The sequence below is a fragment of the Lolium rigidum genome, chromosome 5 (assembly GCF_022539505.1).
Source record: "Lolium rigidum isolate FL_2022 chromosome 5, APGP_CSIRO_Lrig_0.1, whole genome shotgun sequence".
In the NCBI taxonomy this organism is placed as follows: Eukaryota; Viridiplantae; Streptophyta; class Magnoliopsida; order Poales; family Poaceae; genus Lolium; species Lolium rigidum.
This window is the reverse complement of record NC_061512.1, coordinates 241,393,535-241,412,617: the sequence shown is the minus strand read 5'-3', so window position 1 is coordinate 241,412,617 and position 19,083 is coordinate 241,393,535. Positions and strand designations below refer to the sequence as shown.

The 19,083-nt window shown below is 45.1% G+C and overlaps 2 protein-coding genes and 1 pseudogene across 2 annotated transcripts; 1 reads left to right on the top strand and 2 right to left on the bottom strand.

The window, feature by feature from the left end:
- Positions 1–1,302: 1,302 nt before the first annotated feature.
- On the bottom strand, positions 1,303–1,770 carry LOC124657346 (eukaryotic translation initiation factor 3 subunit G-B-like). Its single transcript, XM_047195916.1, has one exon. The coding sequence runs from the start codon at positions 1,768–1,770 to the stop codon at positions 1,303–1,305; it is 468 nt and encodes a 155-aa protein (XP_047051872.1).
- Positions 1,771–2,056: 286 nt separating this feature from the next.
- On the top strand, positions 2,057–3,158 carry LOC124657345. The gene is made up of 3 exons (XM_047195915.1): positions 2,057–2,105; positions 2,201–2,317; positions 2,707–3,158. Exons 1-3 carry the CDS (start codon positions 2,057–2,059, stop codon positions 3,156–3,158), a joined length of 618 nt encoding a protein of 205 aa, XP_047051871.1.
- Positions 3,003–6,662, bottom strand: LOC124657344 (annotated as a pseudogene).
- Positions 6,663–19,083: the final 12,421 nt, after the last annotated feature.

Sequence of the window (19,083 nt, the reverse complement as noted above, 5' to 3'; positions counted from 1 at the left end):
ATTTTTGAGCGCAGAGAGTTATATGTATGTCGACGACGTTGTTTGCATGAGTTCTGAGATTTTTTCCATCTCTTGTAGCAGAGTGCCATGCCACTGCGAGGAAAGTACCGGTGGGGTCGCGCCGTTTGCGCAGACCAGAAGATGAACCTAGACTCCCTCCAAGACGTCAGTGTCCATGGGCTAAGGGGTATGGACGCCCAGGAGTGTAGGCTCATTGACTTTTTGTTGGGAGTCGTGTCACCGTCGACCGAGAGGATATCACTGGCGTTTCGTGATGATACAGCCGAGCATGCTGTCGACGAGATCACCGCTGAGTTACCAGCCAACTTTCCTATTGCGACCCATGGACGGTGGGTCAAGATGACAAGGTTGAACAGGCCTGAATTGACAAAACTTACGTCGGATGCATCGGAGCATGGAAACTCCATGAGATTAGAAACAGAGTAGCAAAATCTCTATAAAAAAAGGTCGACATTGGCGAAATGGAAGTACGTGCAATGTGCATCCAACACATGGCTCAACGTCGTGAAGGAAACCCAACTAGAAGTGGTCTGTTGTGATATGTATTCTGCCTAGCATTTTCGTTTGATATCTTTTGGACTTAAGACTCATAAACGACTGTGTGCATCCTGGTTATGCAGAGGCTGGATGTAATTGCTTCTCAAAAAGTAATAAAGCATCCTTTATCGAAAAAAAACTAGAAGTGGTCTCCGCGTGTGATACTTGTCGCAACGAGAAGTATAGTGGGGTGAGGGCTGGTGGTACTCCGAAGAGGCAGATTTCCCTTAGACGAGACGGGGGACGGTTAGCCTAGGAGCACGCGAAGGGGTGGCCAAAGAAGGTCAACTTTTGAGGAATTCTTCTGTATGTTACATAATGTGTTTGTGATTTGCTACATGTGTGTATAATTTTTTGTTGTGTAAGTATGGGAAAAGTGCTTCGACAATTCTTGCTACCTATGCTACGAAGAGATTGCACCAATATTAGATATGTAGTCGCATGATGTTAGATAAGTTAGGCAAAATTGATGAATGTATTGAAAAAGTTGTTACAACACGATGTCGCATTTTTGAAAATGGAACATATGCAGAAATTACATTCAGAATTCTTTTGTAGCCGTCTGCTGCATAATTTCGTAACTTTAACAATCTATAGAAAAAATATTGAAGACTAATGCTACATACTCTAAAAAACAATTGTGGATGTGGTTTGCTCTTTTAGAGCCAAATGTAACCTAGCGTTTGCCTACTGATAATGCCAAAGTTTGACCACCTCCTTATTATTACTCGTAGCTGAATTCAGTCACGCGCTGGGATAAAACCAGTCTACCCGCAAGCTACGGCCGTCAAATTCATAGCAGTTGAGCTCATCAATGGCCTTCTCGGCATCCTCCCGGCGCTCGAATACCACGCATGCGAAGCCCTTGCACACCGCGGGGGCGTCCATGGCGACGTGCCACATCCGCAGCGGCCCGAACCGGGCGAAGAGCGCCGCGAGGCGAGCCGGGCGGGGGCAGCGCTCCGGCAGGTTGGTGACGCGCACGAAGCGCCGCAGGAAGAGGCGGTGGCTGGACGGCGCGTCCCCGTCCTCCTTCCACACGGCGCGCCTCGCCCTGCAGGGCACGTACCCGGCCGGCGACACCAGGTAGTCGTAGGGGCAGGCGAGCTCGCCGTGCTTCTCCTCCGCGTCCTCTTCCCCGCAGATGCAGCACGACTCGCCGTTAGGGTCCTTCCAGAAGTTGATCGTCGTGTCCCCTGCCTCCTCTTCCATTGTGCTTTGGCAAGAACATAGACTGGAGTTTCTTCCGATATTTGACGTTGCCTTTTACATCACGCGAAACTGATCCGAGTCCCGATCGAATTGGAATTGGACATCCAGGCACAACTCTGAACAATTATAAGAATTATAAACAGGCCGGCCACAAGGTCATCATATAAAAAAGTAATCGACAGATCGCGGCAAGGGAGGGCAAGTAGAGGAGATGGCCAGCCGCAGACAACGGAGGACGATCGTCCAGAAGAAGAAGAAGAAGAAGAGAGATACCAGAGCGGCGACGATGAAGAAGAAGAAGATCGTCAAGGAGGAGTCTAAGCCAGCGCCGCAAGGTTCCTGCGTTTCTTGGACAACCAAAGCTGAGCTCATCTTTAATTTGCTTATATAAGCGACCTCCACTAACACGAGTACCCACACATCTGAAAAGCCACCGGCCGACTCAAGTTATATGCCGCGCGCAGGGGTCGCATAAGCCGGCGGCAGGACACGGTGGGCGAGGCAGCGGCGCCGATCAAGGAGCACGCCGACAGCAAGGGTGAACTCGGTAAGTCTCCAGGCCTGTACTCTCATAGTCTCATGTTTCCCTAGCCTCTTTGATTCATAGGGAAAACGGAGGGAAAATATACGGATATGAATTTGCTTTGGTTGTCACTATCCGTCCATTTGGTTTAATAAAGTAGCGGAACGAAATAAAACAACAGAGGAAAACTTTGTCTGGCCTCGCATATATAGCAGTTTTGCAATGCACTTTGCATTCGCATCTCTACTGATTTGGCTATGCTTATTGAGAATCTTGTGTTTATCGTATGAACCAAACATCCAAGGTCATCTGTTTTCGGTCCTCTATTTTACACAGAATTAGCATCACAATCCTGTCTTCATACTTACTCCTCTACTTTTTACAACCAAAGAGGCCATTCATATTTTTCTCAGGCAACGAGCGCCGCTGGCAGAAGAGGACGTGTAGCTTCTGCGGAGTAAGCAGAATCCACGAGAACGATCACTTCTGCCCCTACAACTACATCAACGGGGATTTCAACCTTAGCACCTGCAGGGCGCGGTGCCAGCCGGGGAAGCACCCGCTCTTGCTAGCCTCCTCCTCCGGCTCCGGCTCCGGGAGCCACCACCTGCTGCGGCGCCTTGTACGCGTCACCAATGTGGCGCTGAGCACCATCCCCGGCGAAAGCGACCTGTGTCGGCTCTTCAGGCGGTTCGGGCCGCTCGTCGGGTCCAACCTCACCAGCATGAGCCTCCACGACCCTGTCGGCTTCGGGTGGGTGGTGTTCGAGAGCCGCGAGCACGCCGAGGAGGCTATCGACAAGCTCAATGGACACCTCGTTGGTGACCGCAAGCTCCGAGTAGACTGGGTCTATCCTCAAACCTGAATACCTCCAATGTATCTCTGTGTTCGATCCTATGAACCCTCTATCAGCAATAAATTCAAAAGCTGAGTTGAACTCTTTTTTTCGTTTGTTCATTCTCGTCCTCAGTGCCAGTGACAGCCTTGTTTGGGCCATATATTGAGCAGGGCTACACAATCTATGACAATTCTACGCTTCCAAAATTACTGGGGTATTAATTTATGCACTGCAACACATAGTATTCCTCATTTCGTCATCCAGCAAGTGAATGATACCACATACTATATCTGACGGATCAAGTTCATGCCCACCTGATGATACAAACACCTTAACAGCACCTTTCACTTGGATCCAGCTACAACCAGGAGACTTCTTCACGCAGTGCTCTGACATGGCTCTCCTCACCCCCTCAGCTTCCTGCCATTGCCCAGTGGCGCACAACAAGTTGGACAACATCACATAGCCAGCATCTCTCGTGGGTTCTGTCAATACCATTCTGCTCCCCACCTTCCTTCCGTTTTTGGCATCCAGGTGACCTGATGAGTAGGCGCTAAGCAGAGCCTCACGCATGTCGCTGCTATGTGGCTGAACCGTATCTGAATATTGGTCCAGCATCTCAATGGCCTTTGCGATGTTCCCTGATCTAGCATACATGTCGATAACGCAAGCTAAATGCTCTGGTGTTGGTTTCAGTCCATGCTCCAGCAGTCCAGAATGGCTGCAGGCGGCAAACAAGCCGGCGAATGTGACCTCATCACTTCATCAGGGCACACATCGCAGGACAACATGCGCTCATACATTGACAGTGCTTCATTTGCCCATCCATTTATCGCCAACCCGAACAACATGGTGTTCCACAAGACCAAGTCCTTCTGTAGAACATCATTGAATATATTGCTTGCACCCTCCACGTCTCCACACTTGGCATACATGTCCATCAAGCTGTTGGCCACATACAAGTAGGACGCAAAACCCCTTTGGAATGCACAGGCATGGATCATGCTTCCACCTGTCAGAGATGCTGCAGTACCGCAAAGCACAACTCACAAAGTGAAGTCGTCAGAGCATCTCCAGCCGCGTCCCCAAACAGCGATGGTTCGAGCATTTAGGGAACGTGTTTCCTTCGTGCCGCGTTTCGGGGACGTCGCTTCCCAGCCGCGTCCCCCCAAACGCCGCCTCCAAACAGAAATTCAAATAGTTTAATTCAAAAGAGATTGTTCCCGCCGAAGTCGTCACGATTAGCGTAACCGAGATCAAAGTACTGGGTGCGCGATCATATTGTAGACCGGTGGTGCAAGCTAACAAGACGTAAATTAGAAGAAGGGGTTAGGCGAAGCCGACGGTGCATCCTGAGTCAACGTAGGCCCGTCGATCACGGCGACCTCCTCGTGATCTGCCAGGTGTGCCTGCTTCGAGGCCGATGCCGCCGACGCAGGTGTACTAGCAAACGCGCCTGCTGGTGCCGGCTCTTGCTCCGGGGGTGGGGTTACTGCCGCTGCCTTGGCCGCCGCCATTTTGCCTTCGATGTCATCGAGGATCTGGCCTTTGTAGAAGTAGTGCGCCGCCCGCGTCCGGGGAAACATTCCATCTGTCGACACTGTCAGCAGGGACATGTCCTCCTTGCGTTTCTTGAGCTCCATCTTCTCCTCTTACCTCTTGAGCAGCGCCGCCCATCTTTTGTCGGTCTTTTTGTCGCGGAAGAGCAGGGTCGAGGAGACCTCACCGAGGCTCTGCGTGATCAATGCCTGCGTCTTCTCGGTCGACGCAGTGTTGGCCAAGGTGGCTTTGGCAGCCTTGTTGCCGATAGGGCGCCCTGCCGATGTTGCGAGCGGCGCATCCAGATCAATGGCATTTTTCCCCTTCGACAACGAATGGCACGTCAACCGCCATTTGTCGTTCGTTTTGAGCTTTCTATAGCAATGCATCAGCGCGAAAGACTTATTCCCTTCCGAGTGCATCCGGTACATCGTCATGGCCTTGTCAAACTAACCAAAGGAAGCGCAATCAGATCGTCGAACAAAAACTAGGCGCTAAAAAGTATAGTAGAAAGAGGCGTACCACGCCGCTGATGTCGCTGCCGCTGTCGCCTCTAGTATCGGTCTTGTTATGGTACCCATGGAACATGTTCACGGGCGCCTGGATGATGGCCCATCACGTCGACATTGCCTTTTGGCTCATCTTCATTGTCACTTTGCGGTAATCGCTTTTGAGTAGCTTGCGCTCATCGAACTCCGCCTTGATCGTCGCCCAATACTTCCCGTACGTTTGGTTGGCCGATGATGGAGTCATGGCTCACCGTCCACCACGACTCGCAGAGACATTCATCCTCCAGAATCGTCCACTTGGGGCCTCGTGTTCCTGAGGCCTTCTTCTTCCTCTTCTTCCTCACGCCGGCCGTGTCAACCTCCATGAGATCATCTGCATCCTCCGCGGCACCCGCGTCCTTGTCGTCCTCTTCGTCCTCGTCGTCGTTGTCCTCCACCCCTCCTCTCCCTCGCCTCCTCCTCCCGCTCACCACCGGCTCCCGCGAATTCGAGCGGGCCCCCGTGGCCAGTGAACGGGGCGCCATCCGCACCGGGGCCAGGCTCAAGCTGGGGCGCTTGGTCGTACACCGCGGAGTAGAACACAGCGTTGGGGTTGAAGCCGCCATGCGGCAGCATATCCTCGTACCGCGGCGACAAGTTTGGCGTCACGCACCCGGGAGTGGCATAGGGGACGTCGTTGTAGAACCCGGATGTCGACGGGGACATCACTCACGGAATGTACGCTGGCGCCGATGTACTCCATGGGCTCGTGTTGCTGGCCGCAATACACACGGCCAGCGCGTGCTTGTGCGCGCACACCGTATTCTTCTCCAGCTGTGCCACCCTCCGTCCCTTCCGCTCCGCCATCAACAGTTTGCGGCGCAGGCAGTCTTGTTGCCATTGATCCTCGGTCCAGCCTTTTGGTTTGTTCTTTGCAACCGGCACCTTCCACGGCTTAGCGTTGCCCGACAGCTTGGTGGCCACTTTCTTGGCCATTTTTTTGGGGCCTGTCGGCGGCGCCATGGATGGGGAGAGGTACCGGCGGCAGGAGGGACAGAGTAGCGACGACGGGAGGGAGAAATGAATCGGCGGGATAGGCGGTGAAATTTGTTGGGAGGGTAGTAATGCACGGCGGGAGAGGCGCGACTTGGCGGGAGAGGGGGCGGATTTTTATGTGCCGTTGACGTGTCGGGCCCGCCACTCCCCGCCTCTCTTTTCGTTGTGTCCGGCGCGCCCGGTGCGTCCCCTGTGTAGCGGGGATGGGCTCAGGGCGCCGGACACCGTATCGGACCGCGCCGGACGGAAGGAGACTTTAGGGCGCGCGGCTGGGAACGAAATTTTCTCCGGCGCGCCCGAAATCCCTTTGGGGGACGCGGCTGGAGATGCTCTCAGGCTGGGTATTCTTTTGTGTCAACATCTTGACAAATAGTGCAAGGGCCTCGTCTGTATGGCCATTCCTCGCAAAACCTCCAATCATTTTTTTTGAATGATTTGCCTCATCCATTAATTAAGCAGAAGGTGCCCGTTTTTTAGGACAAAACCGATTGAAAACCTACAAAGACAGGGCCAAGCTCACACCCACCCACACTATGTCACGAAGGGCACACTGAGCCACCCTGGCTACCCACAGAAACTACACAAACGCGAAGCTCAAGTTGGCATATGCCAAACAGATGCCCCCCCAAGAAAAGGCCGGTAGCTCTGATTCTGATGACGAGCCCCGGAGAGGAGATGCACAAGACCTGCGTCGAAAAGGACCTTCACCGCCGGACCGTCCCTCGAAGGTCATCGTACACCACCCAAAGGCAGCTTCGACTTCACAGCAAGAGGAGACCAACCTGAAGACATTCGGACACGCCGAGACAGAGCCAACTAACACGGTCTTGGAGCAACCATACCATGCTCAACACCATTCTCGTTGCCACCCAATTGCACCATCGAGAGACACCTCATCGCCCGCAGGTAAGCGATTGACCCGGTAGAGTGTTCGGGCATGGGTCTGGGAAAAGTCTACCCGATCAAACCAGACCCATTGCCAGCCTTAGTGTAACCGCAACCCAAGCTGCACAGGGCAAACAGCCGCTGCCCTGACATAACGTCCGACCGTCCCCTCAAGGACGTGTCCGACCGAGCCGACTATCCTGCTGCCCACACGGCCAGGGCCGCCACCCAAGCCTTAGCAAGCCGCATCCCCGCACCATAGGGATGCTGCCGCACCGCCTTCAGGGGCCGCCGCCCCGGCTCACGACACCTACAAAGGCCGCCGCCTCGGCATCCTGCAACCCAGACGACAAGGCAACGCAGCCTGGCAAACAAACTACCATCACCACATGAAGGTCTTTGATACGTCCCAAACGTATCTATAATTTCTTATGTTCCATGCTACTTTTATAACAATACTTGCATGTTTTATACATACTTTACAGCATTATTATACATTTTCCGGCACTAACCTATTAACAAGATGCCGAAGAGCCAGTTGTTGTTTTCTGCTGTTTTTGGTTTCAGAAATCCTACAAAGGAAATATTCTCGGAATTGGACGAAATCAACGCCCAGGGTCTTATTTTTCCACGAAGCTTCCAGAAGACCGAGGGAGAAACGAAGTGGGGCCACGGGGCGCCGCCACACTAGGGCGGCGCGGCCTAAGGGGAGCCCGTGTGGCCCTAGCGTGTGGGGCCCCCGTGACTCCTCCGACTCCGCCCTTCCGCCTACGTAAAGCCTTCGTCGCGAAACCCTCTGTACCGAGAGCCACGATACGGAAAACCTTCCAGAGACGCCGCCGCCAATCCCATCTCGGGGATTCGGGAGATCGCCTCCCGCACCCCTGCCGGAGAGGGGAATCATCACCGGAGGGGCTCTACATCATCATGCCCGCCTCCGGATTAATGCGTGAGTAGTTCATCCTTGGACTATGGGTCCATAGCAGTAGCTAGATGGTTGTCTTCTCTGCTTGTGCTATCATTGTTTAGATCTTGTGAGCTGCCTAACATGATCAAGATCATCTATTTGTAATGCTACATGTTGTGTTTGGTGGGATCCGATGAATCTAGAATATTATGTCAAGTCGATTATCAATCTATCATATATGTGTTGTTTATGTTCTTGCATGCTCTCCGTTGCTAGTAGAGGCTCTGGCCAAGTTGATACTTGTAACTCCAAGAGGGGGTATTTATGCTTGATAGTGGGTTCATGCCTCCATTTAATCTGGGACAGTGACAGAAAGTTCTAAGGTTGTGGATGTGTTGTTGCTACTAGGGATAAAACATCGATGCTTTGTCTAAGGATATTTGTGTTCATTACATTACGCACCATACTTAATGCAATTATCTGTTGTTCACAACTTAATACTGGAGGGGGTGCGGATGCTAACCCGAAGGTGGATTATTTAGGCATAGATGCATGCTGGATAGCGGTCTATGTACTTTGTCGTAATGCCCTGATTAAATCTCATAGTAATCATCGTTGATATGTATTGAATCTTTATTTGTCAATTGCCCACCTGTAATTTGTTCACCCAGCATGCTAGTTATCTTATTGGAGAGACGCCACTAGTGAACTGTGGACCCCGGTCCATTCTTTTACATCTGAATACAATCTACTGCAATCATTGTTCTTTACTGTTCTTTGCAAACAAACATCATCTTCCGCTCGATACGTTTAATCCTTTGTTTTCAGCATGCCGGTGAGATTGACAACCTCACTGTTATGTTGGGGCAAAGTATCTTGATTGTGTTGTGCAGGTTCCACGTTGGCGCCGGTTTCACTGGTGTTGCGCCGCACTACACTCCTCCACCAACAACCTTCACGTGCTTCTTGGCTCCTACCTGGTTCGATAACCTTGGTTTCATACCGAGGAAACTTGCTTCTATACGCATCATACCTTCCACTTCGGGTTCCCAACGGACGTGTGCTTCGCGCGTATCAAGCTAAATTTCTGGCGCCGTTGCCGGGGAGATCAAGACACGCTGCAAGGGGAGTCTCCACATCCAATCTCTTTACTTTGTTTTTGTCTTGCTTTACTTTATTTTATTTTTCTGTCTTGTTTGCTTTATATCTAAAAACACAAAAAAATAGTTGCTTTTCTTTCTGTCTTGTTTACTTGCTCTATATCAAAACACAAAAAAATTAGTTACTTGTCTTTATTTTATTCTGTTTGCTTAGTTTACTTTTACTACTGTTAAAATGAATACTCCTGAGAACACTAAGTTGTGTGACTTCACTAGTTAGGCTTAATGGAAAACAACAAAAAATTAGAGATCTTTATGAACTTTATATTGAATTAGGACATGATGTGTTTGAAGAGAGAATTAAAAAAACCCATGGAACTTTGTTTGCATAATAATGATAGCAATGTTATTAGCATGGACTCTTTGAACACTATTATTGCTAATGCTATGGAAGAATTTAAGCTTGGGGAGGTCGGTTTAGATGAAAATGATCTCTTTAGTCCTTCGGGTATGGAAGAGAAAGTTTATTATGATATGCCTCCTATATATGATATTTTCAGTCCATCTACTATTGAAGATAAAATTCATTATGATTATTCTATGCCTCCAATTTATGATTATAATGATGGATGTGATAGTTTTACTCCCACTATTGCTAATAAAATTTATTATGCTTATGTGGAGAGTAATGATACTTTTATGTATGTGGATCATGATAAGAATGCTTTATGTGATAGCTATATTGTTGAGTTTGTTCATGATGCTACTGGAAATTATTATGAGAGAGGGAAATATGGTTGTAGGAATTTTCATGGTACTAAAACACCTCTCTATATGCTGAAAATTTTGAAGTTACTCGTGTTTTATCTTCCTATGCTTGTCACTTTGTTCTTCATGAATTTATTTGTGTACAAGATTCCTTTTCATAGGAAGTGGGTTAGGCTTAAATGTGTTTTGAATTTGCTTCTTGATGCTCCTTTTGCTTCATTTTCTATTTTCATGAGAGCATCATTAAAATTACCGAGCCCATCTTAATGGCTATAAAGAAAGCACTTCTTGGGAGATAACTCATGTGTTTATTTTACTACTGTATTGTTGAGTCTTGGAAGTTGTTACTACTGTAGCAACCTCTCCTTATCATGTTTTTGTGCCAAGTAAAGTCTCTATGGTAAAGTTGATACTAGATTTGGATTGCTGCGCAGAAACAGAATTGCTGTCTGTCACGAATTTGCTCAGAACTCTCTGTAAAAAAATTAAACAAAATCTGCCAATTTACGTGCGTGATCCTAAGATATGTATGCAACTTTCATTATTTTTGAGTTTTTCCGTTTGAGCAAGTTAAGTGCCTCTGTAAAATTCGTCTTTACGGACTATTCTGTTTTGACAGATTCTACCTTTTATTTCGCATTGCTGCTTTTGCTATGTTGAATGGGTTGCTTTGTTCCATTAACTTTCAGTAGCTTTGTGCAATGTCCAGAAGTGTTAAGAATGATTATGTCACCTCTGAATATGTGAATTTTTGATTATGCACTAACCCTCTAATGAGTTTGTTTGAAGTTCGGTGTGGAGGAAGTTTTCAAGGGTCAAGAGAAGAGGATGATACAATATGATCAAGAAGAGTGAAAGGTCTAAGCTTGGGGATGCCCCAGTGGTTCATACCTGCATATTTTAAGAAGACTCAAGCATCTAAGCTTGGGGATGCCCAAGGCATCCCCTTCTTCATCGACAACTTATCAGGTCACTTCTAGTGAAACTATATTTTTATTCCATCACATTTTATGTTCTTTACTTGGAGCGTCTATTTGCTTTTATTTTCGTTTTGGTTTGAATAAAGTTGGATCCCACCATCCTTATATTGTAGATATTATGCTCCGCTTTTTCATATGGAACACTTGTGTTCTTAGTTGTGCTTTAATGTTCATGGCGAAGGCTAAAAATTGCTTCGTTGATTGCTATTTGGTTGGAATCAGAAAATGCTTCATATGGTTTGGAATAACTAGAAACTTGGCAATTGTTTTGAGCTCTCATAGATCATGTTTAAGCTCTTGCATCATTAGTTTAATCTATTAGTGGAGAACTACCGTAGAGCTTGTTAAAATTTGGTTTGCATGATTGGTCTCTCTAAGTCTAGATATTTTCACGGTGAAGTGTTTGAACAACAAGGAAGACGAGTGTAGAGTCTTATAATGCTTGCAATATGTTCTTGTGTAAGTTTTCGTTGTACTCGTTCATACTTGTGTTTGCTTCGAACAACCTTGCTAGCCCAAACCTTGTACTGAGAGGAAATGCTTCTCGTGCATCCAAACACCTTGAGCCAAAACCCATGCCATTTGTGTCCACCATATCTACCTACTATGTGGTATTTTTCTCGCCATTCCAAAGTAAATTACTTGAGTGCTACCTTTAAAATTTCATTCCTTTATCTTTGCAATATATAGCTCATGGGACAAATAGCTTAAAAACTATTGTGGTGATGAATATGTAGTTATGTGTCTTAGTTCTTATAAGTTGCTTGTTGAGCGGTAACCATGTTTCTGGGGACGCCATCAACTTTTTACCTTTGTTGGATATCATGTGAGATGCTATGCATGTTCGTCTTGTCTGAAGTAAGGGCGGTTTTCATGACTAAATGGTTTGAGTATGCATATTGTTAGAGAAGAACATTGGGCCGCTAACCAAAGCCATGTATCATGGTGGAAGTTTTCAGTTTGGACATACAACCTCAATCTCTTATGAGAATATTATCTGTTGTTGAATGCTTAAGCATTAAAAGAGGAGTCCATTATCTGTTGTCTATGTTGTCCCGGTATGGATGTCCTAAGTTGAGATCTGTTAAAAACGAGAAATCAAATGCAACTGATCTCCTAGGACCTTTGTACATGCGGCATAGAGGTACCCCTTTGTGACACTTGGTTGAAACATATGTTATGCAATGATAATCCGTGTTAATCCAAGCTAAGTAGGACAAGGTGCGAGAGCACTATTAGTACTTTATGCATGAGGCTTGCAACTTGTAGGAAGTATTATGCATAGCACATATGAATTATTACTACCGTTGACAAAATTGTTTCTATGTTTTCAAAACAAAAGCTCTAGCACAAAAATAGTAATCCATGCTTCCTCTGCGAAGGGCCATTCTTTTACTTTATGTTGAGTCAGTTTACCTACTTCTTTCTATCTTAGAAGCAAACACTTGTGTTAACTGTGTGCATTGATTCTTACATGTTTACCTCTTGCACTTGTTATATTGCTCTATGTTGACAAATATCCATGAGATATACATGTTACAAGTTGAAAGCAATTGCTGAAACTTAATCATCCTTTGTGTTGCTGATACGTCTCCAACGTATCGATAATTTCTGATGTTCCATGCTTGTTTTATGACAATACTTACATGTTTTGCTTGCACTTTATGATGTTTTTATGCGTTTTCCGGAACTAACCTATTAACAAGATGCCACGGTTGTCAGTTCCTGTTTTCTGCTGTTTTTGGTTCCAGAAAGGCTGTTCGGGCAATATTCTCGGAATTGGACGAAATCAACGCCAAAGATCTTATTTTTCCCGGGAGGCTCCGGAACACCGAAGGGAGACGGAGAGGAGGCCCAGGGCCCCCAGACCATAAGGCCGCGCGGGCAGGCCCCTGGCCACGCCGGCCTATGAGGAGGGCGCCCTGGTGCCCCTCTGACGCCGCCTCTTCGCCTATTTAACCCCTTTCGACCTAAAAACGCCGTACCTCTTGACGAAACTCCAGAAAGACTCCAGGGGCGCCGCCACCATCGCGAAACTCCAATTCGGGGGACAGAAGTCTCTGTCCCGGCACCCTGCCGGGACGGGGAAGTGCCCCGGAAGCCATCTCCATCAACGCCATCGCCTCCATCATGCTCCGTGAGTAGTTCCCCCATGGACTACGGGTTCTAGGCTGTAGCTAGTTGGTATTCTCTCCCCCATGTACTTCAATACAATGATCTCATGAGCTGCCTTACATGATTGAGATTCATCTGATGTAATCGGTGTTGTGTTTGTTGGGATCCGATGGATGATACATTATGATTAGTCTATCTATAAAGTTTGTGAAGTTATTGTTGCTGCAATCTTGTTATGCTTAATGCTTGTCACTAGGGCCCGAGTGGCATGATCTTAGATTTGAGCTCTATAATTATTGCTTAGATTGTATCTACAAGTTGTATGCACATGTCATCGTCCGGAACCAAAGGCCCCGAAGTGACGAAATCGGGACAACCGGAGGGGATGGCGGTGATGTGAGGGACACATGTTTTCACGGAGTGTTAATGCTTTGCTCCGGTGCTCTATTAAAAGGAGTACCTTAATATCCAGTAGATTCCCTTGAGGCCCGGCTGCCACCGGCTGGTAGGACAATAGATGTTGTGCAAGTTTCTCATTGCGAGCACGTACGACTATAATTGGAAAACATGCCTACATGATTAATGAATTGATGTTCTTTCTTAATGCCTTATCAATCCTATCAATTGCCCAACTGTAATTTGTTCACCCAACACTTGTTATTGGAGAGTTACCACTAGTGTAGATAGCTGGGAACCCCGGTCCATCTCGCATCATCATATACTTGTTCCTCATGTCATTGGAAGTAGTATCAACTATTTTCTGGTGCCATTGCTCTCATATCGCTATTACTGCTGCTGTGTTACTGTTACTACTGCTCTCATATTACTGCTACTTTCACATCACCCTTGTTACTAGTGCTTTTCCAGTGCGGCTGAATTGACAACTCGGTTGTTAAGGCTTATAAGTATTCTTTACCTCCCCTTGTGTCGAATCAATAAATTTGGGTTTTACTTCCCTCGAAGACTCATTGCGATCCCCTATACTTGTGGGTCATCAAGACTATTTTACGGCGCCGTTGCCGGGGAGGCATAGCTCTACTCATAAGTTCACTCGGGGAGTACACTCTACCTCTCTCTCTGCTTTTATCTTATTTTGTCTTGCTAGTTTATTTCTGTCTAGTTTATTTGTGCTTAGTTTATTTCTGTCTAGTTTTACTTTGCTTAGTTTACTTTTGTCTAGTTTATTTTTGTCTTGTTTTATTTTCCCTATATACCCAAAAATCCATAAAAATTTGAAAAAACTAAAAATTAAAAACTGCTGTTATGGGAGAACCAATAACCTACTTGGAGCTTATAGAATGTTATAATAATTATAGAGAATCAAGAGCTGGTAAAATAATGAGTGCTATGATAGAAAAATTGAATACAATGGCTAGAATCTTGCTTAGACGCCATGATATAAACTGTTGCTCTCAACATGATACTAAACATCTTAAATTTCAATGTGGCTTTAGTGAGGAATTTTTAATTAAGAACTATAATCGGAATTGCTATATTCATTATGGGTTCGAAGAGGTAGAACAATTTGTCTTATTTATGGGAGCTTCCGAGATAGAATCCTTCATGGTTGAGAATTATGAAACTTGTGCTATTTGTAAGGACCTTAAAGATTATGTCTCTACTATCCTTAATTCTTGCATAGAATGCTACAGTAGGAATCCTTATATCCTTGATTATAAAGAGAGACACATTAATGCACAAGAATGCACTCACAATTTGCGAGGAACCGGTGGAAGAAGAAATTGATGAACACGAAAGCTCATTGGATGAAAAAGAGGAGGAAATTGATGAACTTGAAAGCTCATTGGATGAAAAAGAAGAAGAGAGTGACGAACAAATGGAGGAAGAATGGATTAGCTACCCATGTCAACCTTCTAATGAGAGTAACTCTTCATCTCTTACACTATTTGATTGTCCTCCATGCTTACCGGAAGAGGTTGAATGTTATGTTCCTGTGGATTCTCTTGAAATAGTACCTATGAGTAATACTTGTGAGAATGATTATGCTACTATTATTTATGATAATCCATGCTACTTTGATAAATCTTATGATAATGCTTTGTTTGTGCCTGATGTCGAAATGCATGGTACTAAAGAATTTTGCTTGGCAAATGTTTATGATAAAGCTCTAGATGATGGTCCTATGTTACTTGACAATATTAATTGTGCTACTAATGAAAATGGGATTGGAGAAGTATTGACTTTATTTAGGAGTCCCATATCTCCTGAGATTGATCAACTACCTTGTTATATTATTAATAAAAGTAAGTTTGAAAGTTTTAATTCCACTATTCTTGAACTTGATAAAAATTATGTGTTTGGAAATCATGAAAAGTATGCTGCATGTGATAGTTATATTGTTGAGTTTATTCATGAAGCTACTGAAAATTATTATGAGAGAGGAAAATATGGTAGTAGAAATTTTCATGGTGCTAAAATACCTCTCTATATGCTTAAAATTTTGAAGTTACTCTTGTTTTATCTTCTTATGCTTATTACTTTGCTTTTCATGAACTTGTTTATTTACAAGATTCCTTTACATAGGAAGCATGTTAGACTTAAATGTGTTTTGGATTTGCTTTTTGATGCTCTCTTTTACCTCTACTCTTGTTTCTTGCGAGTGCATCATTAAAGCTACTTGAGCCCATCTTAACGGCTATAAAGAAAGAACTTCTTGGGAGATAACCCATGTGTTATTTTGCTACAGTACTTTGTTTTATATTTGTGTTTTGGAAGTTGTTTACTACTGTAGCAACCTCTCCTTATCTTAGTTTAGTGTTTTGTTGTGCCAAGTGAAGCCTCTAATCGAAGGATGATACTAGATTTGGATTTCTGCGCAGAAACAGATTTCTATCTGTCACGAATCTGGGTCTAATTCTCTGTAGGAAACTCAGAAAATTATGCCAATTTACGTGCGTGATCCTCAGATATGTATGCAACTTTCATTAGTTTTGAGTTTTCTGATTTGAGCAACGGAAGTACCATCTAAAAATTCGTGTTTACTGGCTGTTCTGTTTTGGCAGATTCTGTCTCTGTTTTTTGCATTGTCTCTTGTGGACTTTATGTGAGGCTTTCTAGACGTGGAGAGCTGTAGCTAATGTTTTATTGAGTTCTTGCAATGTGTCACTACAGGACCAAGGTGGATTAAAGTTTTGTTTGAGTACTAACCCCTCTAATGAAGTTTATGAGAAGTTTGGTGTGAAGGAAGTTTTCAAGGGTCAAGAGAGGAGGATGATATATGATCAAGAAGAGTGAAAAGTCTAAGCTTGGGGATGCCCCCGTGGTTCATCCCTGCATATTTCAAGCAGACTCAAGCGTCTAAGCTTGGGGATGCCCAAGGCATCCCCTTCTTCATCAACTTATCAGGTTCCTCCCCTGAAACTATATTTTTATTCGGTCACATCATATGTGCTTTACTTGGAGCGTATGTGTGTTTATTTTTGTTTTGTTTATGTTTGAATAAATTCGGATCCTAGCAATCCTTGTTTGGGAGAGAGACACGCTCCGCTTTTTCATATGAACAATTGTTCTTCGTTTTATTTTTAATGTTCAATGAATAAAAGTTGGAAGCTACAATATTTATCTTTATTTGGTTGGGAAAAGAAAATGCCTCATATGTCTTGGATAATTTGATACTTGGCAATTGTTTTGAGCTCTCAAGTAGATCATAAGTTTTTGCATGTAGTTTAAACCTATTAGTGGAGAACTACCGTAAAGCTTGTTAAAATTGGTTTGCATAATTGATCTCTCTTAAGGTCTAGATATTTTCCGGTAAAAGTGTTTGAGCAACAAGGAAGACAGTGTAGAGTATTATAATGCTTGCGATATGTTCTTATGTAAGTTTTGCTGTACCGGTTCATACTTGTGTTTGCTTCAAACAACCTTGCTAGCCTAAACCTTGTACTGAGAGGGAATACTTCTCGTGCATCCAAAAACCTTGAGCCAAAACCTATGCCATTTGTGTCCACATACCTACCTACTATGTGGTATTTCCTGCCATTCCAAAGTAAATTGCTTGAGTGCTACCTTTAAATAATTCAAAATGCTTCTCATTTTGTGTTAATGTTTCATAGCTCATGAGGAAGTATGTGGTGTTTAGCTTTCAACCTTGTCATTTACTTTTGACGAGACTTTCACAATGGACTAGTGGCACATCCGCTTATCCAATAATTTTGCAAAAAGAGCTGGCAATGGGGTTCCCAGCCCCAATTAATTAACTTTCATTAATAATTCTCTTCACATGTTTTGCTCTGATTCATCAGTAAGCAACTTAATTTTGCAAATAGACACTCCTCCATGGTATGTGAATGTTGGAAGGCACCCGAGGATTCGGTTAGCCATGGCTTGTGTAAGCAAAAGGTTGGGAGGAGTGTCACCCATAAATAAAGAAAAACTAAACTAAAGTACATGTGTAAACAAAAGAGAAGAGGGATGATCTACCTTGCTGGTAGAGATAACGTCCTTCATGGGAGCCGCTCTTGAAAGTCTGGTTGATGAGGTAGTTAGTGTACCCACTACCATTCGTTGACAACAACAAACACCTCTCAAAACTTTTACTTTTATGCTCTCTTTATGTTTTCAAAACCAAAGCTCTAGCACAAATATAGCAATCGATGCTTTCCTCTTTGAAGGGCTATTCTTTTACTTTATGTTGAGTCAGTTACCTAATTCCTTCCACCTTAGAAGCAAACACTTGTGTCAACTGTGCATTGATTCTTACATACTTGCATATTTGCATTCATCATATTACTCTATGTTGACAATATCCATGAGATATACATGTTGAAAGTTGAAAGCAACCGCTGAAACTTATATCCTCCTTTGTGTTGCTTCGATGCCTTTACTATGAACTTATTGCTTTATGAGTTAACTCTTGTGCAAAACTTTTGATGCTTGTCTTGAAAGTACTCTCCATGAAAAGTTTTGCTATATGTTATCTACTTGTTAGCAACTATAGATCATTGCCTTGAGTCACTTCATTCATTTCATATGCTTTGTAATAGTATGATCAAGGTTATGTAAGTAGCATGTCACTTCAGAAATTATCTTTGTTATCGTTTTACCTGCTCGGGACGAGCGAGAACTAAGCTTGGGGATGCTGATACGTCTCCAACGTATCGATAATTTCGATGTTCCATGCTTGTTTTATGACAATACTTACATGTTTTGCTTGCACTTTATGATGTTTTTATGCGTTTTCCGAACTAACCTATTAACAAGATGCCACGGTGTCGGTTCTCGTTTTCTGCTTGTTTTTGGTTCCGGAAAGGCTGTTCGGGCAATATTCTCGGAATTGGACGAAATCAACGCCAAAGATCTTATTTTTCCCGGAGGCTCCAGAACACCGAAGGGGAGACGGAGAGGAGGCCCGGGGGCCCCCAGACCATAAGGCCGCGCGGGCAGGCCCCTGGCCGCGCCGGCCTATGAGGAGGGCGCCCTGGTGCCCCTCTGACGCCGCCTCTTCGCCTATTTAACCCCTTTCGACCTAAAAACACCGTACCTCTTGACGAAACTCCAGAAAGACTCCAGGGCGCCGCCACCATCGCGAAACTCCAATTCGGGGACGAAGTCTCGTCCCGGCACCTGCCGGGACGGGGAAGTGCCCCGGAAGCCATCTCCATCAACGCCATCGCCTCCATCATGCTCCGTGAGTAGTTCCCCCATGGACTACGGGTTCTAGCTGTAGCTAGTTGGTATTCTCTCCCCCATGTACTTCAATACAATGATCTCATGAGCTGCCTTACATGATTGAGATTCATCTGATGTAATCGGTGTTGTGTTTGTTGGGATCCGATGGATGATACATTATGATTAGTCTATCTATAAAGTTTGTGAAGTTATTGTTGCTGCAATCTTGTTATGCTTAATGCTTGTCACTAGGGCCCGAGTGGCATGATCTTAGATTTGAGCTCTATAATTATTGCTTAGATTGTATCTACAAGTTGTATGCACATGTCACTTGTCCGGAACCAAAGGCCCCGAAGTGACAAATCGGGACAACCGGAGGGGATGGCGGTGATGTGAGGGACACATGTTTTCACGGAGTGTTAATGCTTTGCTCCGGTGCTCTATTAAAAGGAGTACCTTAATATCCAGATAGATTCCCTTGAGGCC